The 22172-nt window shown below is 45.3% G+C and overlaps 1 protein-coding gene across 1 annotated transcript; it reads right to left on the bottom strand.

Annotated features, from left to right (window-relative positions):
- Positions 1–398: 398 nt before the first annotated feature.
- Positions 399–11531, bottom strand: LOC119312733 (disease resistance protein RGA4-like). The gene is made up of 3 exons (XM_037588494.1): positions 10592–11531; positions 8032–10124; positions 399–685 (listed from the first exon to the last, which is right to left on the bottom strand). Exons 1-2 carry the CDS (start codon positions 11404–11406, stop codon positions 8063–8065), a joined length of 2877 nt encoding a protein of 958 aa, XP_037444391.1. The 5' UTR covers positions 11407–11531; the 3' UTR covers positions 399–685; positions 8032–8062.
- Between the last annotated feature and the right edge of the window lie 10641 nt (positions 11532–22172).

Genomic DNA, 22172 nt, shown 5'->3' with positions numbered 1-22172 from the left:
CAACCAATGAAGGAGAAACCATCCTCGATTGACTTATTTCCGCGTAATCCGGTTGCGGGTCCGGTGAACGAGCGCCAGCGTTATGTGTATGTGGTGATGTGCCTGTTGCAGAACATCATTTTCGACCCATTTGGCCTCAGCAGCTAGGTCAGTGGCAGTAGCAGTGCCACACCGACAGGCTAAGCATGCGTATTGCGTACTGGCCGCCTGCTAGTGCTATTCGTGCACATGTGCCGCGATTTTCATCAAAGCAAATGTTTTAAGTGAACTTTCTGGTGGGTACATGTTGGTCCAGTAAATGAGTTCACAACGTTAGCCATCATTGGCAGTAACAGGCAGCTCAGCCTATCTAGCAAGTGGATTACATTATACCCATACTATATGCTGCACAACAAAAATAAATAGAAGTCGCTGTTTTTTATTTATTTTAAAAAAATGGCAGAATAACTCTTCTGATCTCAGCACCCAAGGGTGCACACAACCAGTTTTTTACAAAGTCATAGTTATACCAGTCATAATAAAACAAAAATAAAGAACTCAGGTATTATTGAACCATGACCCAATTTTAGACATAAACCCTCTGATAAGTTGACCCAGCTTGTTGCTACACTCCATCATGGCCTCCTGCTGATCCGTTGGCTACAACATTGGCCATGACTGTAGCCAGTTGATAGATGTACATAGCCTGTAGATGATTAGACATAATGTTTTTTTGGTCAAACACAGCATCATTGTGGAAAGCCATATGGAGGAATGCAAAGCACTAACACCAACAATAAAGCTATGTTAGCGAAACAAGGGTGGCGGTTAATCAGCAAGCCTGAATCACTTTGTGCTTGAGTCTTGAAAGGGAAATATTACCATGACAGTAATATCATGTCTATTGGATGCAAAAGAAATGCCTCTAACACATGGAGAGCCATATTGTCGGGAACAGAAGCCCTTAACCTTGGATCGATAAGAAGAATTGGAGATGGTGCTAATACAAGAATTTGGGAGGATCCTTGGATCCCCCCAAATCCGGGATGGAAGCCAATTGTTAGAATGCCCAATTCTGGAGTTACACTGGTTCAGGAATTGTTAATGTTAAACCAGCACGTATGTACATGGTTCGGCAGCCTGGCTAGCCGGTCCCTTCCTTCCTTTCCTTGTAACCGAAGACTAGAGGTAGAGATAGAGATAGTCAGTTTATATTCTCTGTTATCCTTTGTAACTAGATATCTCTTTCCTCTCTCCCAAGTTGTAATCTAAACTACTTGTACGCTATCCAGGGAGTTGCACCCCTGTCAATATAACACGCAGGCATCGCCCAGAGCAGGGTACGACGTTTCCCACATGGTAATCAGAGCCTAACTCTTCCCATCTAGCGATCTCCTCCTCCCACCGCCTCACCTCCTGCCATGGCCTCCTCTAGCGCAACCAACTCCACCCTCTCTGGCCAGATCACCGAACGCCTCACCCGAACAAACTACATCCTATGGCGAACTCAGATCACACCTCAGCTTTGGGGGGCAGGGTTCTTCGGCTACGTAGACGGGAGCATGCCGGAGCCGGCCAAGGTCGTCGTCAGCAAGGACAAGGATGGCAAGGAGGAGTCCATCCCCAACCCGATTCACTCGGTTTGGATCCGAGAGGATCAGCAGGTGCTTGGTTACCTTCTGAATAACCTCTCCAAAGAAGTGCTTGTGCAGGTGACGTCGATCGCCCACGCGCACGAACTCTGGAGAACATTGGCGAGCATGTTCTCGTCCACATCGCTGTCCCGCGTCAACAACATCCGCGCGTCGCTCACGAACGCGCAGAAAGGACAGCAGTCGGTGGCCTCCTACTTCGCATCCATGCAGGGTTTCGCCGATGAGCTAGCTGCAGCAGGCAAGCCCCTGCAAGATGATGAGTCTATCTCCTACATCCTCAACGGGTTGGACATGGAGTATCAACCGCTCGTCTCCGCCCTCGACGCTCGGATCGTCCCTGTCACCCTTGATGAGTTGTTCTCTATGATGAGCAATTTTGATCAACGGGTGGCCATCTTCCAAGGAGCAGGCGCAGGAGGCGGCTTCAAATCTTCTGCCAACGCTACCACCCGCGGCCGAGGCGGGGGCTCACGTCATCGAGGCCCTCCGCGGAACAGCAAGGGCAAGAGCAGCGGCGGCGGAGGCAACAACAGCAACAACTCCGCACGCCACGGCGGCGGCGGTCGGCCCTCCTACACCAACAACAGGGGCCGGCGCAATGGCAGCTCCTCCAACAGCAGGTCTCGCCCCGACACAATCAGATGCCAAATCTGTGGGAAGCCGGGGCACTCTGCCAAGGACTGCTGGTACCGCTTTGATGAGGACGATGATGAGTCTTCTCAAGATGAAAAAGTGGCCGGAGCTGCTGATGGCTCCTACGGTGTCGACACAAATTGGTACGTTGACAGCGGTGCCACAAACCACATCACCAGCGAGCTTGACAAGGTGACCATGCGAGAGAAGTACCGTGGCAAAGATCACATCCACACCGCCAGTGGAGAAGGTATGAAAATTAGTCACATTGGTCATTCAGTTATTAAAACCCCTCACAGAAAAATTCATCTCCGAATTTTTTTGCATGTTCCTAGTGCTTCTAAAAATCTTCTTTCCGTTCATCGCATTGCCATTGACAACCATGCCTTTCTTGAATTTCACCCCTTCTTCTTTTTGATTAAGGATCAGGCAATGAGGAAGGTGCTATATCGAGGTAGATGCATTCGTGGGCTTTACCCTTTGATCCCGGAGATTAGAAGATTGAATAAACAAGTTTTTAGTGCCACCAAAGTGTCTTCAACACGGTGGCACGATCGATTAGGACATGCTTCATTTTCTTTAGTTGAGAAGTTGCTTAGGAAGAATAAACTCCCATATGTTGGTGAGCGAGATGTTGAAACAGTTTGTGATTCTTGCCAAAAGGCTAAAAGTCATCAATTACCGTATCCAATTTCCAGTAGTGTTTGTACTATGCCTTTGCAACTCATCTTCTCTGATGTGTGGGGGCCTGCACCCTCTTCTGTTGGTAGACATACCTACTACGTGAGTTTCATTGACGACTATAGCAAGTTTTCTTGGATCTATCTTCTTAAGAAACGATCCGATGTATTCCAAGTTTTTCTCAATTTTCAAGCTTTGGTTGAACGAAAATTCAATAGCAAGATCATTGCCCTCCAGTCTGACTGGGGAGGTGAATATGAAAAATTAAACTCTTTCTTTCAAAAACTTGGAATCTCTCATCATGTGTCTTGCCCGCATGCTCATCAACAAAATGGGTCAGCTGAGCGCAAGCACAGACACATTGTTCAGGTTGGCCTAGCACTTTTAGCTGGCGCCTCTATGCCCCTCAAATTCTGGGATGAGGCATTTCTTGCTGCAGTACACATCATCAATATGTTACCTAGTCGTGTCATAAACAATGAAACTCCCATGGAAAGACTTCTCCACACAAAACCAGATTACACCACACTTCGTGTTTTTGGATGTGTCTGTTGGCCCAATCTTTGTCCTTACAACAATCGCAAGCTTATGTTTCGATCCAAGCAATGCGTGTTTCTTGGTTACAGCAACCAACACAAAGGTGTCAAGTGTCTTGATATACCTACGGGTCGTGTATATATCTCTCGCGATGTTGTTTTTGATGAGACACAATTTCCATTCTCCAAACTTCATCCCAACGCCGGCGCACTTCTACGTCAAGAAATCCTCCTTTTACCACAAAATCTCACCGGCCTTGATCTAGGGGGAAATAATTCTGATGATCAACCGTTGACTAATTCTCATAACCGTGTGCATGAGCTTTGTGATGATGCAGCTGAAAATTGTGAAGAAAATGGTGCAGCAACAGCCACAAACACTTCACATTTTATGTGTCAAGCCTTGGGGAACAAATCCCCCTCGGGATCAGCAGCGCAGGAGATCTGCAGCAGATCCGCCTCGGGATCGGCAGGCGGCAGGGCGCTGGAAACCGCGTCGCCAGCCAGGCGTGGCGCTGGCGCATCCACGAGCGACGCGCGGCGCTCCTCCACCGGTCCTGACGCGGCCTCCAGCCCGCACCAATCCGGCGTGGACACCCGGCCCACTGGGACTCGCTGGGCCACGAGCGGGCCCCGCCACTACGTGCGGCGACGGCAGCCGAGCCCTCCACCGCACGGGCGCGAGACAGACACGGATCCTGACGCCGATCCTGTCCTGTCCCCTGGCCCGCGATCCGGTGCTGATTTGCCCGGGCCCAGCCAATCATTGCCGCATGATGGGCAACCTGGAGCGGGATCGTCTGCGCCACATGCACCCGAGTCGGCGCTTTCTGGAGCCGTAGAGGATCCTGGCGATCTGTCCGAGGTTGCTACAGTAGCGCCGACAGGATCTGCCTCGGGATTGCAGCCTGTTCATGTGTCAGCAGGATCTTCTACAGCCATTGCTCCGCGTACACGCTTACAAAGAGGGGTAACCAAACCTATTAATTATAAACAAGTTGTGAAATTTGGTTTGGCGTGTTCCACAGGTGAACCTAGCACTCCTGAAGAGGCACTTAGTGATGCACGATGGAAGAAGGCCATGGAAGAAGAATACACTGCACTCCGCAAAAATAAAACATGGCACCTGGTTCCACCACGGCAAGGTAAAAATTTGATCGATTGCAAGTGGGTCTTCAGAATAAAGAGAAAATCTGATGGAACCATAGATCGCTACAAGGCCAGACTTGTTGCGAAGGGTTTTAAACAACGGTATGGCATAGACTATGAGGACACTTTTAGTCCGGTTGTTAAAGCTGCTACTATTCGCCTCGTATTGTCTATTGCTGTTTCCAGGGGATGGAGTCTCAGACAGCTAGATGTACAGAACGCGTTCCTTCATGGTGTTCTGGAAGAGAAAGTATACATGAAGCAACCTCCTGGGTTTGAAAGCAAAAGCAAACCATTTTATGTATGCAAACTTGACAAAGCTCTATATGGATTGAAACAGGCTCCCAGGGCGTGGTACTCACGACTGAGTCAGAAACTGCAAGCACTTGGTTTTCTTCCTTCAAAATCTGACACATCCTTGTTTATCTACAATAAGTCAAATACATCCATATTTGTTCTTATTTACGTTGATGATATCATTGTCACAAGTTCATCTAATGAAGCTGTGTCAGGACTGCTAAAGGATTTGAGTGCTGAGTTTGCTCTTAAGGATCTGGGAGACCTGCATTACTTCCTGGGTATTGAAGTCAAAAGGCATGAAGATAGCCTTCATCTCTCTCAGGAAAAGTATGCCACTGATCTGGTAAGGAGAGTTGGATTGCAAGGATGTAAGCCTTCACCAACACCACTATCTAGCACAGAAAAACTGTCACTTTTTGAGGGAAAACCTTTAAGTCAAGAAGACAGTACCAGATACAGAAGCCTAGTGGGAGCTCTTCAGTATTTAACCTTAACAAGGCCTGACATTTCCTTTGCTGTTAACAAAGTATGTCAATTTCTTCATGCTCCCACTACAACTCATTGGACTGCTGCAAAACGTATAGTGAGATATGTAAAAGAGACTATGGCCCTTGGTCTTACTTTCAGCAAGTCCTCTTCAACCCTTGTTAGTGCTTTTTCTGATTCTGATTGGGCAGGCTGTCCAGATGACAGACGCTCCACTGGAGGTTTTGCAGTATTCTTTGGACCAAATTTAATATCTTGGTGTGCAAAGAAACAAGCCACAGTGTCACGATCAAGTACAGAAGCTGAGTATAAAGCACTAGCTAATGCCACAGCAGAGATTATCTGGGTTCAGTCTATGTTGAAAGAGCTTGGTGTGAAGCACACTCGAGTCCCATGTCTATGATGTGATAATCTTGGTGCTACCTATTTATCTGCTAATCCAGTCTTTCATGCCAGGACCAAACATATTGAGATAGACTTTCACTTTGTTCGAGAAAGGGTAGCTAATAAGCAATTGGAGATTCGTTTTGTGCACTCACGAGATCAAGTTGCAGATGGGTTCACAAAAGCATTACCTACAAGGAGTCTTGAGGAATTCAAGCGTAATCTCAACTTGACCAAGTTGTGATTAAGGGAGTGTGTTAAACCAGCACGTATGTACATGGTTCGGCAGCCTGGCTAGCCGGTCCCTTCCTTCCTTTCCTTGTAACCGAAGACTAGAGGTAGAGATAGAGATAGTCAGTTTATATTCTCTGTTATCCTTTGTAACTAGATATCTCTTTCCTCTCTCCCAAGTTGTAATCTAAACTACTTGTACGCTATCCAGGGAGTTGCACCCCTGTCAATATAACACGCAGGCGTCGCCCAGAGCAGGGTACGACGTTTCCCACAGTTAAGACAAGATAATGGTGTTTGGGATGAAGCTCTAATTAATAACATCTTCCTACCAGTTGATTCCCAAGCTATAATACAAATACCTGTTGGTAGTCTGGATGTGGATATATGGGCATGGCAGTTGGAACGACATGGTAATTTCTCTGTTCGCTCCGCCTACAGAGCTCTACTAACAGCAAAGAATGCCATTGGGAAAACTATCAGTTCTTCACGAGACGAACGTACGCTTTGGAGAAAGCTTTGGCGACTAAAGGTCCCGCCAAAGGTCTGCAATTTTTGGTGGCGAGTTATCAAGAAATTCATTCCATGCCGGTCAGTTCTCAAGGATAGACATGTTGAGAAAATCCCGTTCTGCCGGTCCTGTGGCAGGGAAGAAAGCATTAAGCATGCTATGTTTGATTGCACTTGGGCCAAGAATTTTTGGCACCACCTCAAGCAGGTGTCCTCGGTAAAAATTCCAAAACTGCATCCGACTACATGGGCCATGGACATAATTGATAGCAACACAGTGTCTACTTATGATGTACCTTATATCTTGTGTCGAGCTTGGGCAGTCTGGACAGAGAGAAATGCTAGGGAGCATGAAGGTAGCACCAGGTCAGTGGATGAATCAGTTAAATGGGTTTCAGATATTGCTATAGACCTTTCTATGTCAGCTCACGCATCTACAGAGACTGCATGGAAGAAACGGGAGCAATGGACCACACCGTCGGAAGGCTTGCTGAAAATTAATGTTGATGCAAGCTTCAGTTCCAATACAACTGAGGGTGCTACAGGGGCTCTAATAAGGAACCATCAAGGAATTATGATAAGGGGCCAGGCTATTTGGTATGGGCAGGCTGCCAGTGCTCTGGTCATGGAAGCATTTGCAATCCGAGATGGCGTCAAATTAGCGTGTGATATTGGTCTTTCCATGATCATCATAGAATCAGATGCGAAGGAGGTGGTCAATCTTTGGAGGAACAGATGCGAAGGTAGATCAGAGATTGCTTCCATCCTTCAAGAAATAGAAGAGCTTAGCGGGAATCTGGAGCTATTCCAGTTAACCTTTGCTGGTCGTGATGCCAATGAAGGGGCGCATCTTTGCGCTAAGCAAGCCTCGGAGAATAGAAGAAGATGTTTATGGATTAATTATGTACCAAACTTCTTAGTTCCCTGATTGCTGAACGATTGTAATCCCATTGTTTAATTGAATCAAAGCTCTTGATTTGCAAGAAAAAAGAAAAAAAAAGCACTAACACCAACAAGAGTAAGTGATCCTAATGCCGTCAGTTAAGGAATGACAATTAATGGTCTCCTCATTACGAAAAGCACAAAGCATACTGCTATTCCAGTTCTGCTTAGCTAGAGGTCCTCAAAACAAGTACTCCCTCCATAAAGAAAGATAAGAAACACTCTTATCTTTCTTTACAGAGGGAGTACCATAGTTTGACTTTGAGAGGAGTACCTAAGTACATATAGGCCTACTTCGACACCTAAAGCCCGTGGTAACAAAAGCCATATACATCGAGCTAACTGAAAATTTCCTAGATCAATGAATATCACATATAAAGGCATCCCTTTCATTATTAAGCTGCACGGTAGTTAAAATCAGCACAAAGGACGTTCCACTCCATTGACTTAACGCCAATAATAGGTTGTCTACACTCCAGAGGAAGGTTCGAAATTAAGGTGATACATAAACTAACACTACAGAGAAGTAATCGAAAAAAACTGACCAGCATGCTGAATCAAGGATCGAAATCCTTCTTAAGACACCACAATACTGCTCGCCGACTCATTTAATGGAGGACAAACTTCAGAAATCCCCATACGACTGAATGCTGGATTCAGTAGATCATTTGAATTCTCTGCTTCATCACCAGATTTGAACAACAAAACTTTTGGCCCATTCGGGTGTTCCTCAGCGGCCTTCTCCCATTGTTTCTGGGTTTCTTGACTGACTCTAGGATGAAGGATGACCTCCTCAAGATGTTCGAAACATTCAATGTTGATGACAGAAAGATCATTTATATCTTTGCAAAGAAGCTGGAGTGTGACGAGAAACCGCATAGCTCCTTGTTTGATTGTGGGGAATGTCGGACGTTGCAGCTCAAAACAAAGGCGTAGAAGCCTGGGCAGTGCATGAACTTCTATACTGAAGTCCTCAATTTCATGAGCAATCAGTTTTAAATACTGCAGGTGGCTCAAACTACTCAAAGCCTCAAGAACACCAGTTGTAAGTTTAGTAGTCGAAAGGCAAAGCTCCTTGAGACCCCGAAGTGATACAACAAACTGAGGCAATATAGTTAAGTTGCCATGTAATTTCAGAGAGCTGAGATAGCAGGGTCCTTGTATGGGATCCAGGAAATCTCCAGAGCATCCATCAAAATGAAGCGATAAAGAACGTGTAGTATCATTATTTTCGTCCTTTTTGTCCTGAATGAACTGTTGAATGGCCGTCATAAGATCGGACCAGTCAGTGCTACTTGCAGCTGCAGATGGTTTACACCAAATCTTCACCTTCCTCAATCTATTCATATGACCCATGAGATGAAGAAACCCTTCACTTCCATCGGTGATAAATCCTGCTAGAGTTTCAATGTTACTTTTTCCTTCGGAAAGAAACTTCCGCACTTCATTACCCGTCTTCTTTTTGAGGAAAACACTCTTTTTGTAGACTTTGTCTGAAATCCTAAACTCTCCCAATATGTGCATTAAACAGGGCAACAAAAAAACTTCCACCGGCAGTATATTTACCTTTGTTTTCCTCACATCAAGTGCCTCCAAATGCTCCAGTTTTGCAATATCCTCTGGAAGTTCGGTAACACTACCCCCAAGGCTCAGATACTTCAGCAGCAGCAGGTTGCATATGCCTTTGATATGATCATCCTTCAAGTCATCACATTTTTCAAGATCCAGGACTCGCAGCAGTTCATACTTGCTGAAATTGAGTACAGTTTTACATGCCTCCCCGAAGATTGTCAGGGATCGGACAAGTGATAAATCAATATTCTTGAATCTGTCATCATCTTTAGCATTTTTATGATGGAGAGAAAGCCGACGGGCATATTTGCCAGCCTCTTTCTTGTCATCACAAAACAAAGTTACAAAGTTCTGGGAGACTGACAACTGCAAAATGAACTCACGCATCATGCCATAAGTTTGGCAAGTCTTAACGTTACCATTGTTGCTTACACCGATGGGTTCGATGAGGTTCCGGTCCATAAGCTCGTCAAAATTTTCAGCTGCAAGTTTCATGGCATCACATGAAGCTTGGGTTTCTACAATCCCCTCAGCTGACCATCGCCTCAACAAGCTTTTCTTTCTCATGGGATGATCACTCGGGAACATGGCAAAATACAACAAGCAGGCTTTGAGAGCATGGCCGCCCAGACTGGCGTAGCTACGCATCAGAGCGCGTCGCATATCACCAAAGGTCTCTCCGTTCTCCATATGATAACGAATGTTGTTGCATGCATCTTCACAGGTACGTCCAATCGGCCAACCAATTGATTTCAAGAATTCACCCATGGTAATCAGGGCAAGGGGCTGGCCATAGCATTTGTTCAGAATTGCTGTTGTATCAGGTTGGTCATAATGCAAATATTTCTTTGGGCAAGCTTTCTCAGAGAATAATCGCTTCGAGCATTTTTCATCGAGTCTACTCATTCTGTGCACATAGCCGTTCTCAGAGCTGCAGGCAGTAGCAACTGACTGAATAGTTGTCGTCACCACAACTCTGCTGCTACCATCGTTGTCATCTGGGAAAGCTGATTTGATTCTTTTCCACTGCGCTTGGGTTTGAATGTCATCGATTACAATGAAATATCTGAAAAAACAAATCAAGAAGAAAAAATGATTTAATCTGCATCCTTTCTGAAGCCAGCTATACATAATGACTTTGCCAGTATCAATTACACCTGTGGGCACAGGGCCGCAATTTCTCACACTAGCTATATAAAATGCTGAGAAATTAGCAGGTTCAAGTACGTATATCTTTCGTTTTTAAGAGATTAAAACTCATAGTAGAAAAAGAGAAACATTAGAGAGTCACTCATTTTAATCATGATAAGAGAAGAACACATAGTCTGCTTATTTTTCAGGGCTTGCTTACAACAGCACAGAGTAATTAAGGAAACTGAGATATTACTGTTGACTCTTTTGAGTTTTGACTCAGCACTCTTAGTACTAGCAAGGTGATACCAAATTGATACATTAGTGCTTAACTAGAACTCTCTGAATCAATAAGTCAAATGTGAAATGAATCCGAGAAGTAAAGCAGAGAGTTGTAAATACCTCTTGTTGGCCAAATGATTTCTGACTTGTACGCACAGCTGCGAGACATTGGAGGTGTCCAGCAGCACACTTTCCTGGCAATCAGATCCGAATTCCCGGAGCATGTTGGCCAGCACCTCCCCGGGGCTCCTGAGCGCGGCACAGACCCACGCGCGCTTGTCGAATCTCTCGCCGCCGGCTTCGGTTTTGTACACATCGGCGGCAAGAGCAGTCTTCCCCAACCCCCAGCACCCTACGATAGAGACCACCTTGAGCTGCATCGGCTGCCCCTCGGCCGCTTCCGCCAGCTGCTCCAGGAGCTTCGCCCGGTGCTCGTCGACGCCGACGAGATCTGCGTCGACGAGGCGCGGATCCGAAGCAGAGGAGGAGGGCGACGGGGCATCACCGGAGGTCTGGGCGGGGACGGGGTACCTCTGCCTCCGGTCGTGCGCCTCCACCACCATCTGCTTCATCCTCTGCAGCTTCTGGGCAAACTGCAGCCCAGTGAGGAGCGTCTTGGGGGACTGTACGCGCCGGCGGAACAGAGAAGACTGCTGCTTCCAGCTCGCGCGATACATGAGGCTGTCGATGCAGTCCTCTATCCCGTGAGCCAGTTCGCGCAGATCTTCGATCGACAGGAGCAGCAGGGCTGCTCCATGATCCTGTCTCGGCGCGTTGAGCTCCATGTCGATGGAACGGACAATCATGCCGAGCTCCTTCTCGAGGAATTTGATGTCCCTCATGATGTCCTTGCTCAGATTCCAACTCTTCTCCACCAGCGACAAGAGCTTCGGCAGCATAATTTTGATGGAGCCGCTCAAGATGGCGGCCTCCATCTCCGTTTCCTAGCTACGCGCTCTCGGCTGCTCGATCGATCCGCAGCTCTCCAGTACGCCTCTTGTATCGCCCCGTGGTTGACCGAAGAAGAGGATATCTGTTAGGCCAACCCAACGGGCGACTCTATTGGTCCGCTCGCGTCAATTTGGAGAGGAATGGACACAAATCAGAACCCAACGCGTGCCCGCAAATGGACGGGTGTTCATTTTTCGTCCAAACCATTTCCGGCCTAAAATTAGGTCAAGTTTGCATCGAAATGGATAGGGCACGGGCACTTTATTTGTCCTCCCCTGGCCCGTCCATCGGTGAAACATACCCCCTTCCATGTGCGGCATGCACCTATCCCCCACCCCCCGCCAAAGCCGCCGCCGCCCATTTTTTCGGCAACTCCGTCGCTGTCCAGGCCGACCACCCAGCAGCCCCGGCGCATCGACACAAATTCCCCGGCCTCGCCCGCTTCTGGAGGAGTTCTTGCCAGTGTTTGTGAGCTTACTTCGCCGCCACCGGTACTAGAGAAACCACGGCTGCCGACGACGCCCATCAGATCCAATACCGTCCACCTCATGCTGCAAGGCCGCCTGCCGCACACGTCTTCGCTACTACAGGCTTGTTGCCTGTACGGGGAAGCTGAGATGCTCTTCACCGGACGCGTCTCCACCACGACCACAAGGTGTTCGACACTTTGCTTGCAAGTTGCAAGGTATCATCGATAGTGGGGTCGAGTAATTTTTTTTAACAACTTCATTTGTTCATCGGATGACTTGTCGTCGCACAACAAAGAGCTTGTGGTTGCTACATTGGTCGTCAATGACCACATTGTTAGGCACTCTACACTGACATGGAGCACCGAGAAGCTTTGAGAGGTGATGGCTGCTTGTGTGATCATGCACAACATGATCATCGAGGATGAGCATGATAACAATATCTACGACCAAGGGTTTGAATATCAGGGTGAAAATGTTGTGCTCGAGCACCAAGAACCGGCAACGTTTAACAATTCACCCAATTTCATCATGGAATGCGCGATGGGCATAGTCATATGCAACTCCAGAAAGACTTGGTTGAGCACATGTGGATTCACATTGGCAACCATTAGATTTGTCGGTTCATTTTCTTTCGATGTATTCTTGAAAATTTAAATTCGGTTGTAAACTTGGTGTTTTTAATTCGGTTGCGAAACTATTATCTTACTGTGTGATTTATTTGACTGTGAATTGTATGCAATGTTTCTTTTTAGTTAAAAAATTGTCTACATTTGGCCGCCAGCCGACCGGACAAACCAAATGCGCCGGGTACATTGGACGCACTGCCAACGCATCCTCAAAAGAGGGCAGGCGGTGCCCCTTTGCCCGACACAAACGGACAAAATCCGGATAAAACGGACGTCCATTTGGGTCGCCCGTTAGAGTTTGCCTGAGGGAATTTCCAACCAATGCCGGATATTTTTGTCTGACACACTTTAGCGATTGGACATCCGACCAATGCCGGATATCCAATACCACCAGTCCAGAACCAAAACGCCAGAAGACCGATACCCTCCGGACGACCGAGCCACCAGACGTCCGATGTTCTCCGGAAATTCAACAATGCCCATCTAGAGTGCCGAACACAATGAGGAGCTAAAGGTAAAATTAATATTCCCTTCAAGTTCTATCAACCGCCGATACATCTCTATGCACACTTAACGTTCGCTTTACCTAGAACAAGATAAAACTACTTTGTAAGTGTAAGGATAAGTTTGCAAGAATAAAAAAAGAAGTACTTAGCGAGAATATAAACACGAGTAATTTGCAAGGTAATAAAAGTTTGTTGTTTAGTAGAAAGCCTTTTGTAATATAAGAGAAGGATTTGCCCTATGCAATTGATAACTAGATCGGTAATTATTGCAATTTTATATGAGAGAGAGGCATGAGCTAACATAGTTTCCATACTTGGATCATATGCACTTATGACTAGAATTCTAGCAAGCATCCGCAACTACTAAAGATCATTAAGATAAAACACAACCATAGCATTAAGTAACGAGTCCTCTGTACTCCCATACGCAACACCCCCCTTACTCGGGTATAAGCTTCTGTCACTCTCGCCACCCACTATAAGCGAATTATGAACGTATTGCACCACCCTACAACGATATGTTGGGGAACTTAGTAATTTCAAAAAAAAATCCTACGCACACGCAAGATCATGGTGATGCATAGAAATGAGAGGGGAGAGTGTCGTCCACGTACTCGCGTAGACCGTAAGCGGAAGTGTTATGACAACGTGGTTGATGTAGTCGTGCGTCTTCACGATCGACCGATCCTAGTACCGAACGTACGGCACCTCCGCGATCTGCACACGTTTAGCTCGGTGACGTCCCACGAACTCACGATCCAGTAGAGCTTCGAGGGAGAGTTCCCTCAGCACGATGGCATGATAACGGTGTTGATGAAGTTACCGAAGCAGGGCTTTGCGTAAGCACTGCTACGATATGACCGAGGTGGATTATGGTGGAGGGGGGCACCGCACACGGCTAAAGATCAATGATCAACTTGTGTGTCTTGGGGTGCCCCCTACCCCCGTATATAAAGGAGATAGGGGGGAGCCGGCCGGCCAGGAGGAGGGCGCGCCAAGGGGGAGTCCTACTCCCACCAGGAGTAGGACTCCTTCTTTCCTAGTAGGAGTAGGAGAAGGGGGAAAGGGAGGAGAGAGGAGGAAGGAAAGGGGGGCGCCGCCCCCCCTCCTTGTCCAATTCGGACTAGAGGGGGAGGGGGCGCGCGGCCTACCCTGGTCGCCCCTCCTCTTCTCCACTAAGGCCCAATAGGCCCATTACACTCCCGGGGGGTTCCGGTAACCCCCCCGGTACTTCGGTATATATGTTCGAACTTGCCCAGAACACTTCCGAAGTCCAAACATAGTCATCCAATATATCGATCTTTATGTCTCGACCATTTTGAGACTCCTCGTCATGTCCGTGATCATATCCGGGACCCCGAACTACCTTCGGTACATCAAAACACATAAACTCATAATACCGATCGTCACAGAACGTTAAGCGTGCGGACCCTACGGGTTCGAGAACTATGTAGACATGACCGAGACACGTCTCCCGCCAATAACCAATAGCGGAACCTGGATGCTCATATTGGCTCCTACATATTCTACGAAGATCTTTATCGGTCAAACCGCATAACATATGTATTTCCCTTTGTCATTGGTATGTTACTTGCCCGATATTCGATCGTCGGTATCTCAATACCTAGCTCAATCTAGTTACCGGCAAGTCTCTTTACTCATTCTGTAATGCATCATCCCGCAACTAACTCATTAGTCACATTGCTTGCAAGGCTTATAGTGATATGCATTACCGAGAGGGCCCAGAGATACCTCTTCGACAATCGGAGTGACAAATCCTAATCTCGATCTATGCCAACTCAACAAGTACCATCGGAGACACCTGTAGAGCACCTTTATAATCACCCAGTTAGATTGTAACATTTGGTAGCACACAAAGTGTTCCTCCGGTAAACGGGAGTTGCATAATCTCATAGTCGTAGGAACATGTATATGTCATGAAGAAAGCAATAGCAGTAAACTAAAACGATCAAGTGCTAAGCTAACGGAATGGGTCAAGTCAATCGCATCATTATCCTAATGATGTGATCCCGTTTATCAAATGACAACTCATGTCTATGGTCAGGAAACGTTAACCATCTTTGATCAACGAGCTAGTTAAGTAGAGGCATACTAGTGACACTATTTTGTCTATGTATTCACACATGTATTATGTTTACGGTTAATACAATTCTAGCATGAATAATAAACATTTATCATGAAATAAGGAAATAAATAATAACTTTATTATTGCCTCTAGGGCATATTTCTTTTAGTCTCCCACTTGCACTAGAGTCAATAATCTATATTACATAGTAATGATTTTAACACCCATGGAGTCTTGGTGCTGATCATGTTTTGCTCGTGAGAGAGGCTTAGTCAACGGGTCTGCAACATTCAGATCCGTATGTATGTTGCAAATCTCTATGTCTCCCACATGGACTTGGTCACGGATGAAATTGAAGCGTCTCTTGATGTGCTTGGTTCTCTTGTGAAATCTGGATTCCTTTGCCAAGGCAATTGCACCAGTATTGTCACAAAAGATTTTCATTGGACCCGATGCACTAGGTATGACACCTAGATCGGATATGAACTCCTTCATCCAGACTCCTTCACTTGCTGCTTCCGAAGCAGCTATGTACTCCGCTTCACACATAGATCCCGCCACGACACTTTGTTTAGAACTGCACCAACTGACAGCTCCACCGTTCGATATAAACACGTATCCCGTTTGCGATTTAGAATCGTCTGGATCAGTGTTAAAGCTTGCATCGACGTAACCATTTACGACGAGCTCTTTGTCACCTCCATAAACGAGAAACATATCCTTAGTCCTTTTCAGGTATTTCAGGATGTTCTTGACCGCTATCCAGTGATCCACTCCTGGATTACTTTGGTACCTCCCTGCTAAACTAATAGCGAGGCACACATCAAGTCTGGTACACAACATTGCATACATGATAGAGCTTATGGCAGAAGCATAGGGAACATTTTTCATTTTCTCTCTATCTTCTGTAGTGGTCGGGCATTGCGTCTGACTTATCTTCACACCTTGTAACACAGGCAAGAACCCTTTCTTTGCTTGATCCATTTTGAACTTTTTCAAAACTTTAGCAAGGTATGTGCTTTGTGAAAGTCCAATTAAGCGTCTTGATCTATCTCTATAGATCTTGATGCCCAATATATAAGCAGCTTCACCGAGGTCTTTCATTGAGAACTTTTATTCAAGTATCCTTTTATGCTATCCAGAAATTCTATATCATTTCCAATCAACAATATGTCATCTACATATAGTATTAGAAATGCTACAGAGCTCCCACTCACTTTCTTGTAAATATAGGCTTCTCCAAAAGTCTGTGTAAACACTATCAAAACGTTTATTCCAACTCCCAGAAGCTTTCACCAGTCCATAAATGGATCGCTGGAGCTTGCACACTTTGTTAGCACCTTTTGGATCGACAAAACCTTCTGGTTGCATCATATACAACTCTTCTTCTAGAAATCCATTCAGGAATGCAGTTTTGACATCCATTCGCCAAATTTCATAATCATAAAATGCGGCAATTGCTAACACGATTCAGACAGACTTAAGCATCGCTACGGGTGGGAAAGTCTCATCGTAGTCAACCCCTTGAACTTGTCAAAAACCTTTCGCAACAAGTCGAGCTTTGTAGATAGTAACATTACTGTCAGCGTCAGTCTTCTTCTTAAAGATCCATTTATTCTCGATGGCTTGCCGATCATCGCGCAAGTCAACCAAAGTCCACACTTTGTTCTCATACATGGATCCCATCTCAGATTTCATGGCCTCAAGCCATTTTGCGGAATCTGGGATCATCATCGCTTCCTCGTAGTTCGTAGGTTTGCAATGGGCAAGTAACATGACCTCAGAATAGGATTACCGTACCACTCTGGTGCAGATCTTACTCTGTTTGACCTACGAGGTTCGATAGTAACTTGATCTGAAGTTTCTTGATCAATATCATTAGCTTCCTCACTAATTGGTTAAGGTGTCACAGAAACCGGTTTCTGTGATGAACTACTTTCCAATAAGGGAGCAGGTATAGTTACCTCATCAAGTTCTACTTTCCTCCCACTCACGTCTTTCGAGAGAAACTCCTTCTCTAGAAAGGATCCATTCTTCTATCACAGATCTGTGATAGAAGATGTACCCAATAGTTTCCTTTGGGTATCCTATGAAGACACATTTCTCCGATTTGGGTTCAAGCTTATCAGGTTGAAGCTTTTTCACATAAGCATCGCAGCCCCAAACTTTAAGAAAAGCTAACTTTGTTTTCTTGCCAAACCACAGTTCATAAGGCGTCGTCTCAACGGATTTAGATGGTGCCCTATTTAACGTGAATGCAGCCGTCTCTAAAGCATGCATAACCCCAAAACAATAGCGGTAAATCAGTAAGAGACATCATAGATCGCACCATATCTAATAAAGTGCGGTTACGACGTTCGGACACACCATTACGCTGTGGTGTTCCAGGTGGCGTGAGTTGCGAAACTATTCCACAATGTTTCAAATGAAGACCAAACTCGTAACTCAAATATTCTCCTCCATGATCAGATCGTAGAAACTTTATTTTCTTGTTACGATGATTTTCCACTTCACTCTGAAATTCTTTGAACTTTTCAAATGTTTTAGACTTATGTTTCATTAAGTAGATATACCCATATCTGCTTAAATCATTTGTGAAGGTGAGAAAATAACGATACCCACCGCGAGCCTCAATATTCATCGGACCACATACATCAGTATGTATGATTTTCAACAAATCTGTTGCTCGCTCCATTGTTCCGGAGAACGGCGTTTTAGTCATCTTGCCCATGAGGCATGGTTCATAAGTACAAAGTTCTTCATAATCAAGTGATTCCAAAAGTCCATCAGTATGGAGTTTCTTCATGCGATTTACATCAATATGACCTAAACGGCAGTGCCACAAATAAGTTGCACTATCATTATCAACTCTGCATCTTTTGGCTTCAACATTATGAATATGTGTATCACCACAATCGAGATTCAACAAAAATAGACCACTCTTCAGGGGTGCATGACCATAAAAGATATTACTCATATAAATAGAACAACCATTATTCTCAGATTTAAATGAATAACCGTCTCGCATCAAACAAGATCCAGATATAATGTTCATGCTTAACGCTGGCACCAAATAACAATTATTTAGGTCTAAAACTAATCCTGAAGGTAGATGTAGAGGTAGCGTGCCGACCGCGATCACATCGACTTTGGAACCATTTCCCACGCGCATCGTCACTCGTCCTTAGCTAATCTTCGCTTAATCCGTAGTCCCTGTTTCAAGTTGCAAATGTTAGCAACAGAACCAGTATCAAATACCCAGGTGCTACTGCAAGCTTTAGTAAGGTACACATCAATAACATGTATATCACATATACCTTTGTTCACATTGCCATCCTTCTCATCCGCCAAATACTTGGCGCAGTTCCGCTTTCAGTGGTCAGTCCCTTTGCAGTAAAAGCACTCAGTCTCAGGCTTAGGTCCAGACTTGGGTTTCTTCTCCTCAGCAGCAACTTGTTTGCCGTTCTTCTTGAATTTCCCCGTCTTGTTCCCTTTACCCTTTTTCTTGAAACTAGTGGTCTTGTTGACCATCAACACTTGATGCTCCTTTTTGATTTCTACCTCCGCGGCCTTTAGCATTGCGAAGAGCTCGAGAATTGTCTTTTCCATCCCTTGCATATTATAGTCATCACGAAGCTCTTGTAGCTTGGTGGCAGTGGTTGAAGAATTCTGTCAATGACACTATCATCAGGAAGATTAACTCCCAGTTGAATCAAGTGATTATTATACCCAGATATTTTGAGTATATGTTCACTAACAGAACTATTCTCCTCCATCTTGCAGCTATAGAACTTATTGGAGACTTCATGTCTCTCAATCCGGACATTTGCTTAAAATATTAACTTCAACTCTTGAAACATCTCATATGCTCCATGACATTCAAAACGTCGTTGAAGTCCCAGTTCTAAGCCGTAAAGCATGACACACTGAACTATCGAGTATCATCAGCTTTGCTCTGCCAGACGTTCACAACGTCCGGTGTTGCTTCTGCAGCGGGTCTTGCACCTACCGGTGCTTCCAGGACATCATTCTTCTGTGCAGTAATGAGGATAATCCTCAAGTTACGGGCCCAATCCGTGTAATTGCTACCATCATCTTTCAACTTAGCTTTCTCAAGGAACACATTAAAATTCAATGGAACAACATCACGGGCCATCTATCTACAACAACATAGACAAGCAAAATACTATCAGGTACTAAGTTCATGATAAATTAAAGTTCGATTAATCATATTACTTAAGAACTCCCACTTAGACAGACATCCCTCTAATCATCTAAGTGATCACGTGATCCAAATCAACTAAACCAGTTCCGATCATCACGTGAAATGGAGTAGTTTTCAATGGTGAACATCACTATGTTGATCATATCTACTATATCATTCACGTTCGACCTTCGGTCTTAGTGTTCCGAGGCCATATCTGTTGGGGAACGTAGTAATTTCAAAAAAATTCCTACGCACACGCAAGATCATGGTGATGGCATAACAACGAGAGGGGAGAGTATTGTCCATGTACCCTCGTAGACCGTAAGCGGAAGCATTATGACAACGCGGTTGATGTAGTCGTACGTCTTCATGATCTGACCGATCCAAGTACCGAACGTACGGCACCTCCGAGCTCAGCACACGTTCAGCTCGATGACGATCCCCGGGCTCCGATCCAGCAAAGCGTCGGGGATGAGTTCCGTCAGCATGACGGCGTGGTGACAATGATGATGTTCTATCGGCGCAGGGCTTCGCCTAAACTCCGCGACGATATGACCGAGGTGGAATATGGTGGAGGGGGGCACCGCACACGGCTAAGGAACGATCCGTCGATCAACTTGTGTGTCTATGGGGTGCCCCCGCCCCCGTATATAAAGGAGCAAGGGGGGAGGCCGGCCGGCCCTTGGGGCGTGCCAAGGAGGGGGGAGTCCTCCTCCTAGTGGGAGTAGGACTCCCCTTTCCTAGTCCAACTAGGAAGGGGGAAGGGGGAAGGAAAGGGAGGGAGAGGGAGAGGGAAAGAGGGGTCGCGCCCCCCTCCCCTAGTCCAATTCGGACTCCCCATGGGAGGGGCGCACCACCTCCTGGGCTGCTGCCCTCTCTCTCTCCCCTCAGGCCCACTAAGGCCCAATACTTCCCCGGGGGGTTCCGGTAACCCCTCCGGCACTCCGGTTTTCTCCGAAATCACCCGGAACACTTCCGGTGTCCGAATATAGTCGTCCAATATATCAATCTTTATGTCTCGACCATTTCGAGACTCCTCGTCATGTCCGTGATCACATCCGGGACTCCGAACAAACTTCGGTACATCAAAACTTATAAACTCATAATAAAACTGTCATTGTAACGTTAAGCGTGCAGACCCTACGGGTTCGAGAACTATGTAGACATGACCTAGAACTATTCTCGGTCAATAACCAATAGCGGAACCTGGATGCCCATATTGGTTCCTACATATTCTACGAAGATCTTTATCGGTCAAACCGCATAACAACATACGTTGTTCCCTTTGTCATCGGTATGTTACTTGCCCGAGATTTGATCGTCGGTATCCAATACCTAGTCCAATCTCGTTACCGGCAAGTCTCTTTACTCGTTCCGTAATGCATCATCCCGTAACCAACTCATTGGTCACATTGCTTGCAAGGCTTATAATGATGTGCATTACCGAGAGGGCCCAGAGATACCTCTCCGATGATCGGAGTGACAAAACCTAATCTCGAAATACGCCAACCCAACATGTACCTTCGGAGAAACCTGTAGTACTCCTTTATAATCACCCAGTTACGTTGTGACGTTTGGTAGTACCCAAAGTGTTCCTCCGGTAAACGGGAGTTGCATAATTCTTATAGTTACAGGAACATGTATAAGTCATGAAGAAAGCAATAGCAATATACTAAATGATCAAGTGCTAGGCTAACAGAATGGGTCATGTCAATCACATCATTCTCCTAATGATGTGATCCCATTAATCAAATGACAACATATGTCTATGGTTAGGAAACATAGCCATCTTTGATTAATGAGCTAGTCAAGTAGAGGCATACTAGTGACTATATGTTTGTCTATGTATTCACACATGTATCATGTTTCTGGTTAATACAATTCTAGCATGAATAATAAACATTTATCATGAAATAAGGAAATAAATAATAACTTTATTATTGCCTCTAGGGCATATTTCCTTCAGTCTCCCACTTGCACTAGATTCAATAATCTAGTTCACATCACCATGTGATTGAACACCCATATCCATATCTGTATATGATTAACACCCATAGTTTACATCGTCATGTGACCAACACCCAAAGGGTTTACTAGAGTCAATAATCTAGTTCACATCGCTTATCTGATTAACACCCAAAGAGTACTAAGGTGTGATCATGTTTTGCTCGTGAGAGAAGCTTAGTCAACGGGTCTATCACATTCAGAGCCGTATGTATTTTGCGAATATTCTATGTCTACAATGCTCTGCACGGAGCTACTCTAGCTAATTGCTCCCACTTTCAATATGTATCCAGATTGAGACTTTAGAGTCATCTGGATCAGTGCCAAAACTTGTATCGATGTAACCATTTACGACGAACCTTTTATCACCTCCATAATCGAGAAACATCTCCTTAGTCCTTACTAAGGATATTTTTTGACCGCTGTCCAGTGATCTACTATTAGATCAAAATTGTATTCATTTGCCAAACTCGGAGCAAGGTATACAATATGTTTGGTTCACAGCATAACATACTTTATAGAACCTATGACTGAGGCATAGGGAATGACTTTTCATTCTCTTTTCTATTTTCTGCTGTGGTCGGGATTTGAGTCTTACTCAATTTCACACCTTTGCAACACAGGCAAGAACTCCTTCTTTGACTGTTCCATTTTGAACTATTTCAAAAATTTATCAAGGTATGTACTCATTGAAAATCTTATCAAGTGTCTTGATCTATCTCAATAGATCTTGATGCTCAATATGTAAGTATCTTTGTTGAGGTCTTTCTTTGAAAAACTTTTATTCAAGTATCCTTTTATGCTATCCAGAAATTCTATATCATTTCTAATTAATAATATGTCATCTACAT

Source organism: Triticum dicoccoides, chromosome 5B (assembly GCF_002162155.2).
Source record: "Triticum dicoccoides isolate Atlit2015 ecotype Zavitan chromosome 5B, WEW_v2.0, whole genome shotgun sequence".
In the NCBI taxonomy this organism is placed as follows: Eukaryota; Viridiplantae; Streptophyta; class Magnoliopsida; order Poales; family Poaceae; genus Triticum; species Triticum dicoccoides.
This window is presented reverse-complemented; position numbering and strand designations above follow the sequence as displayed.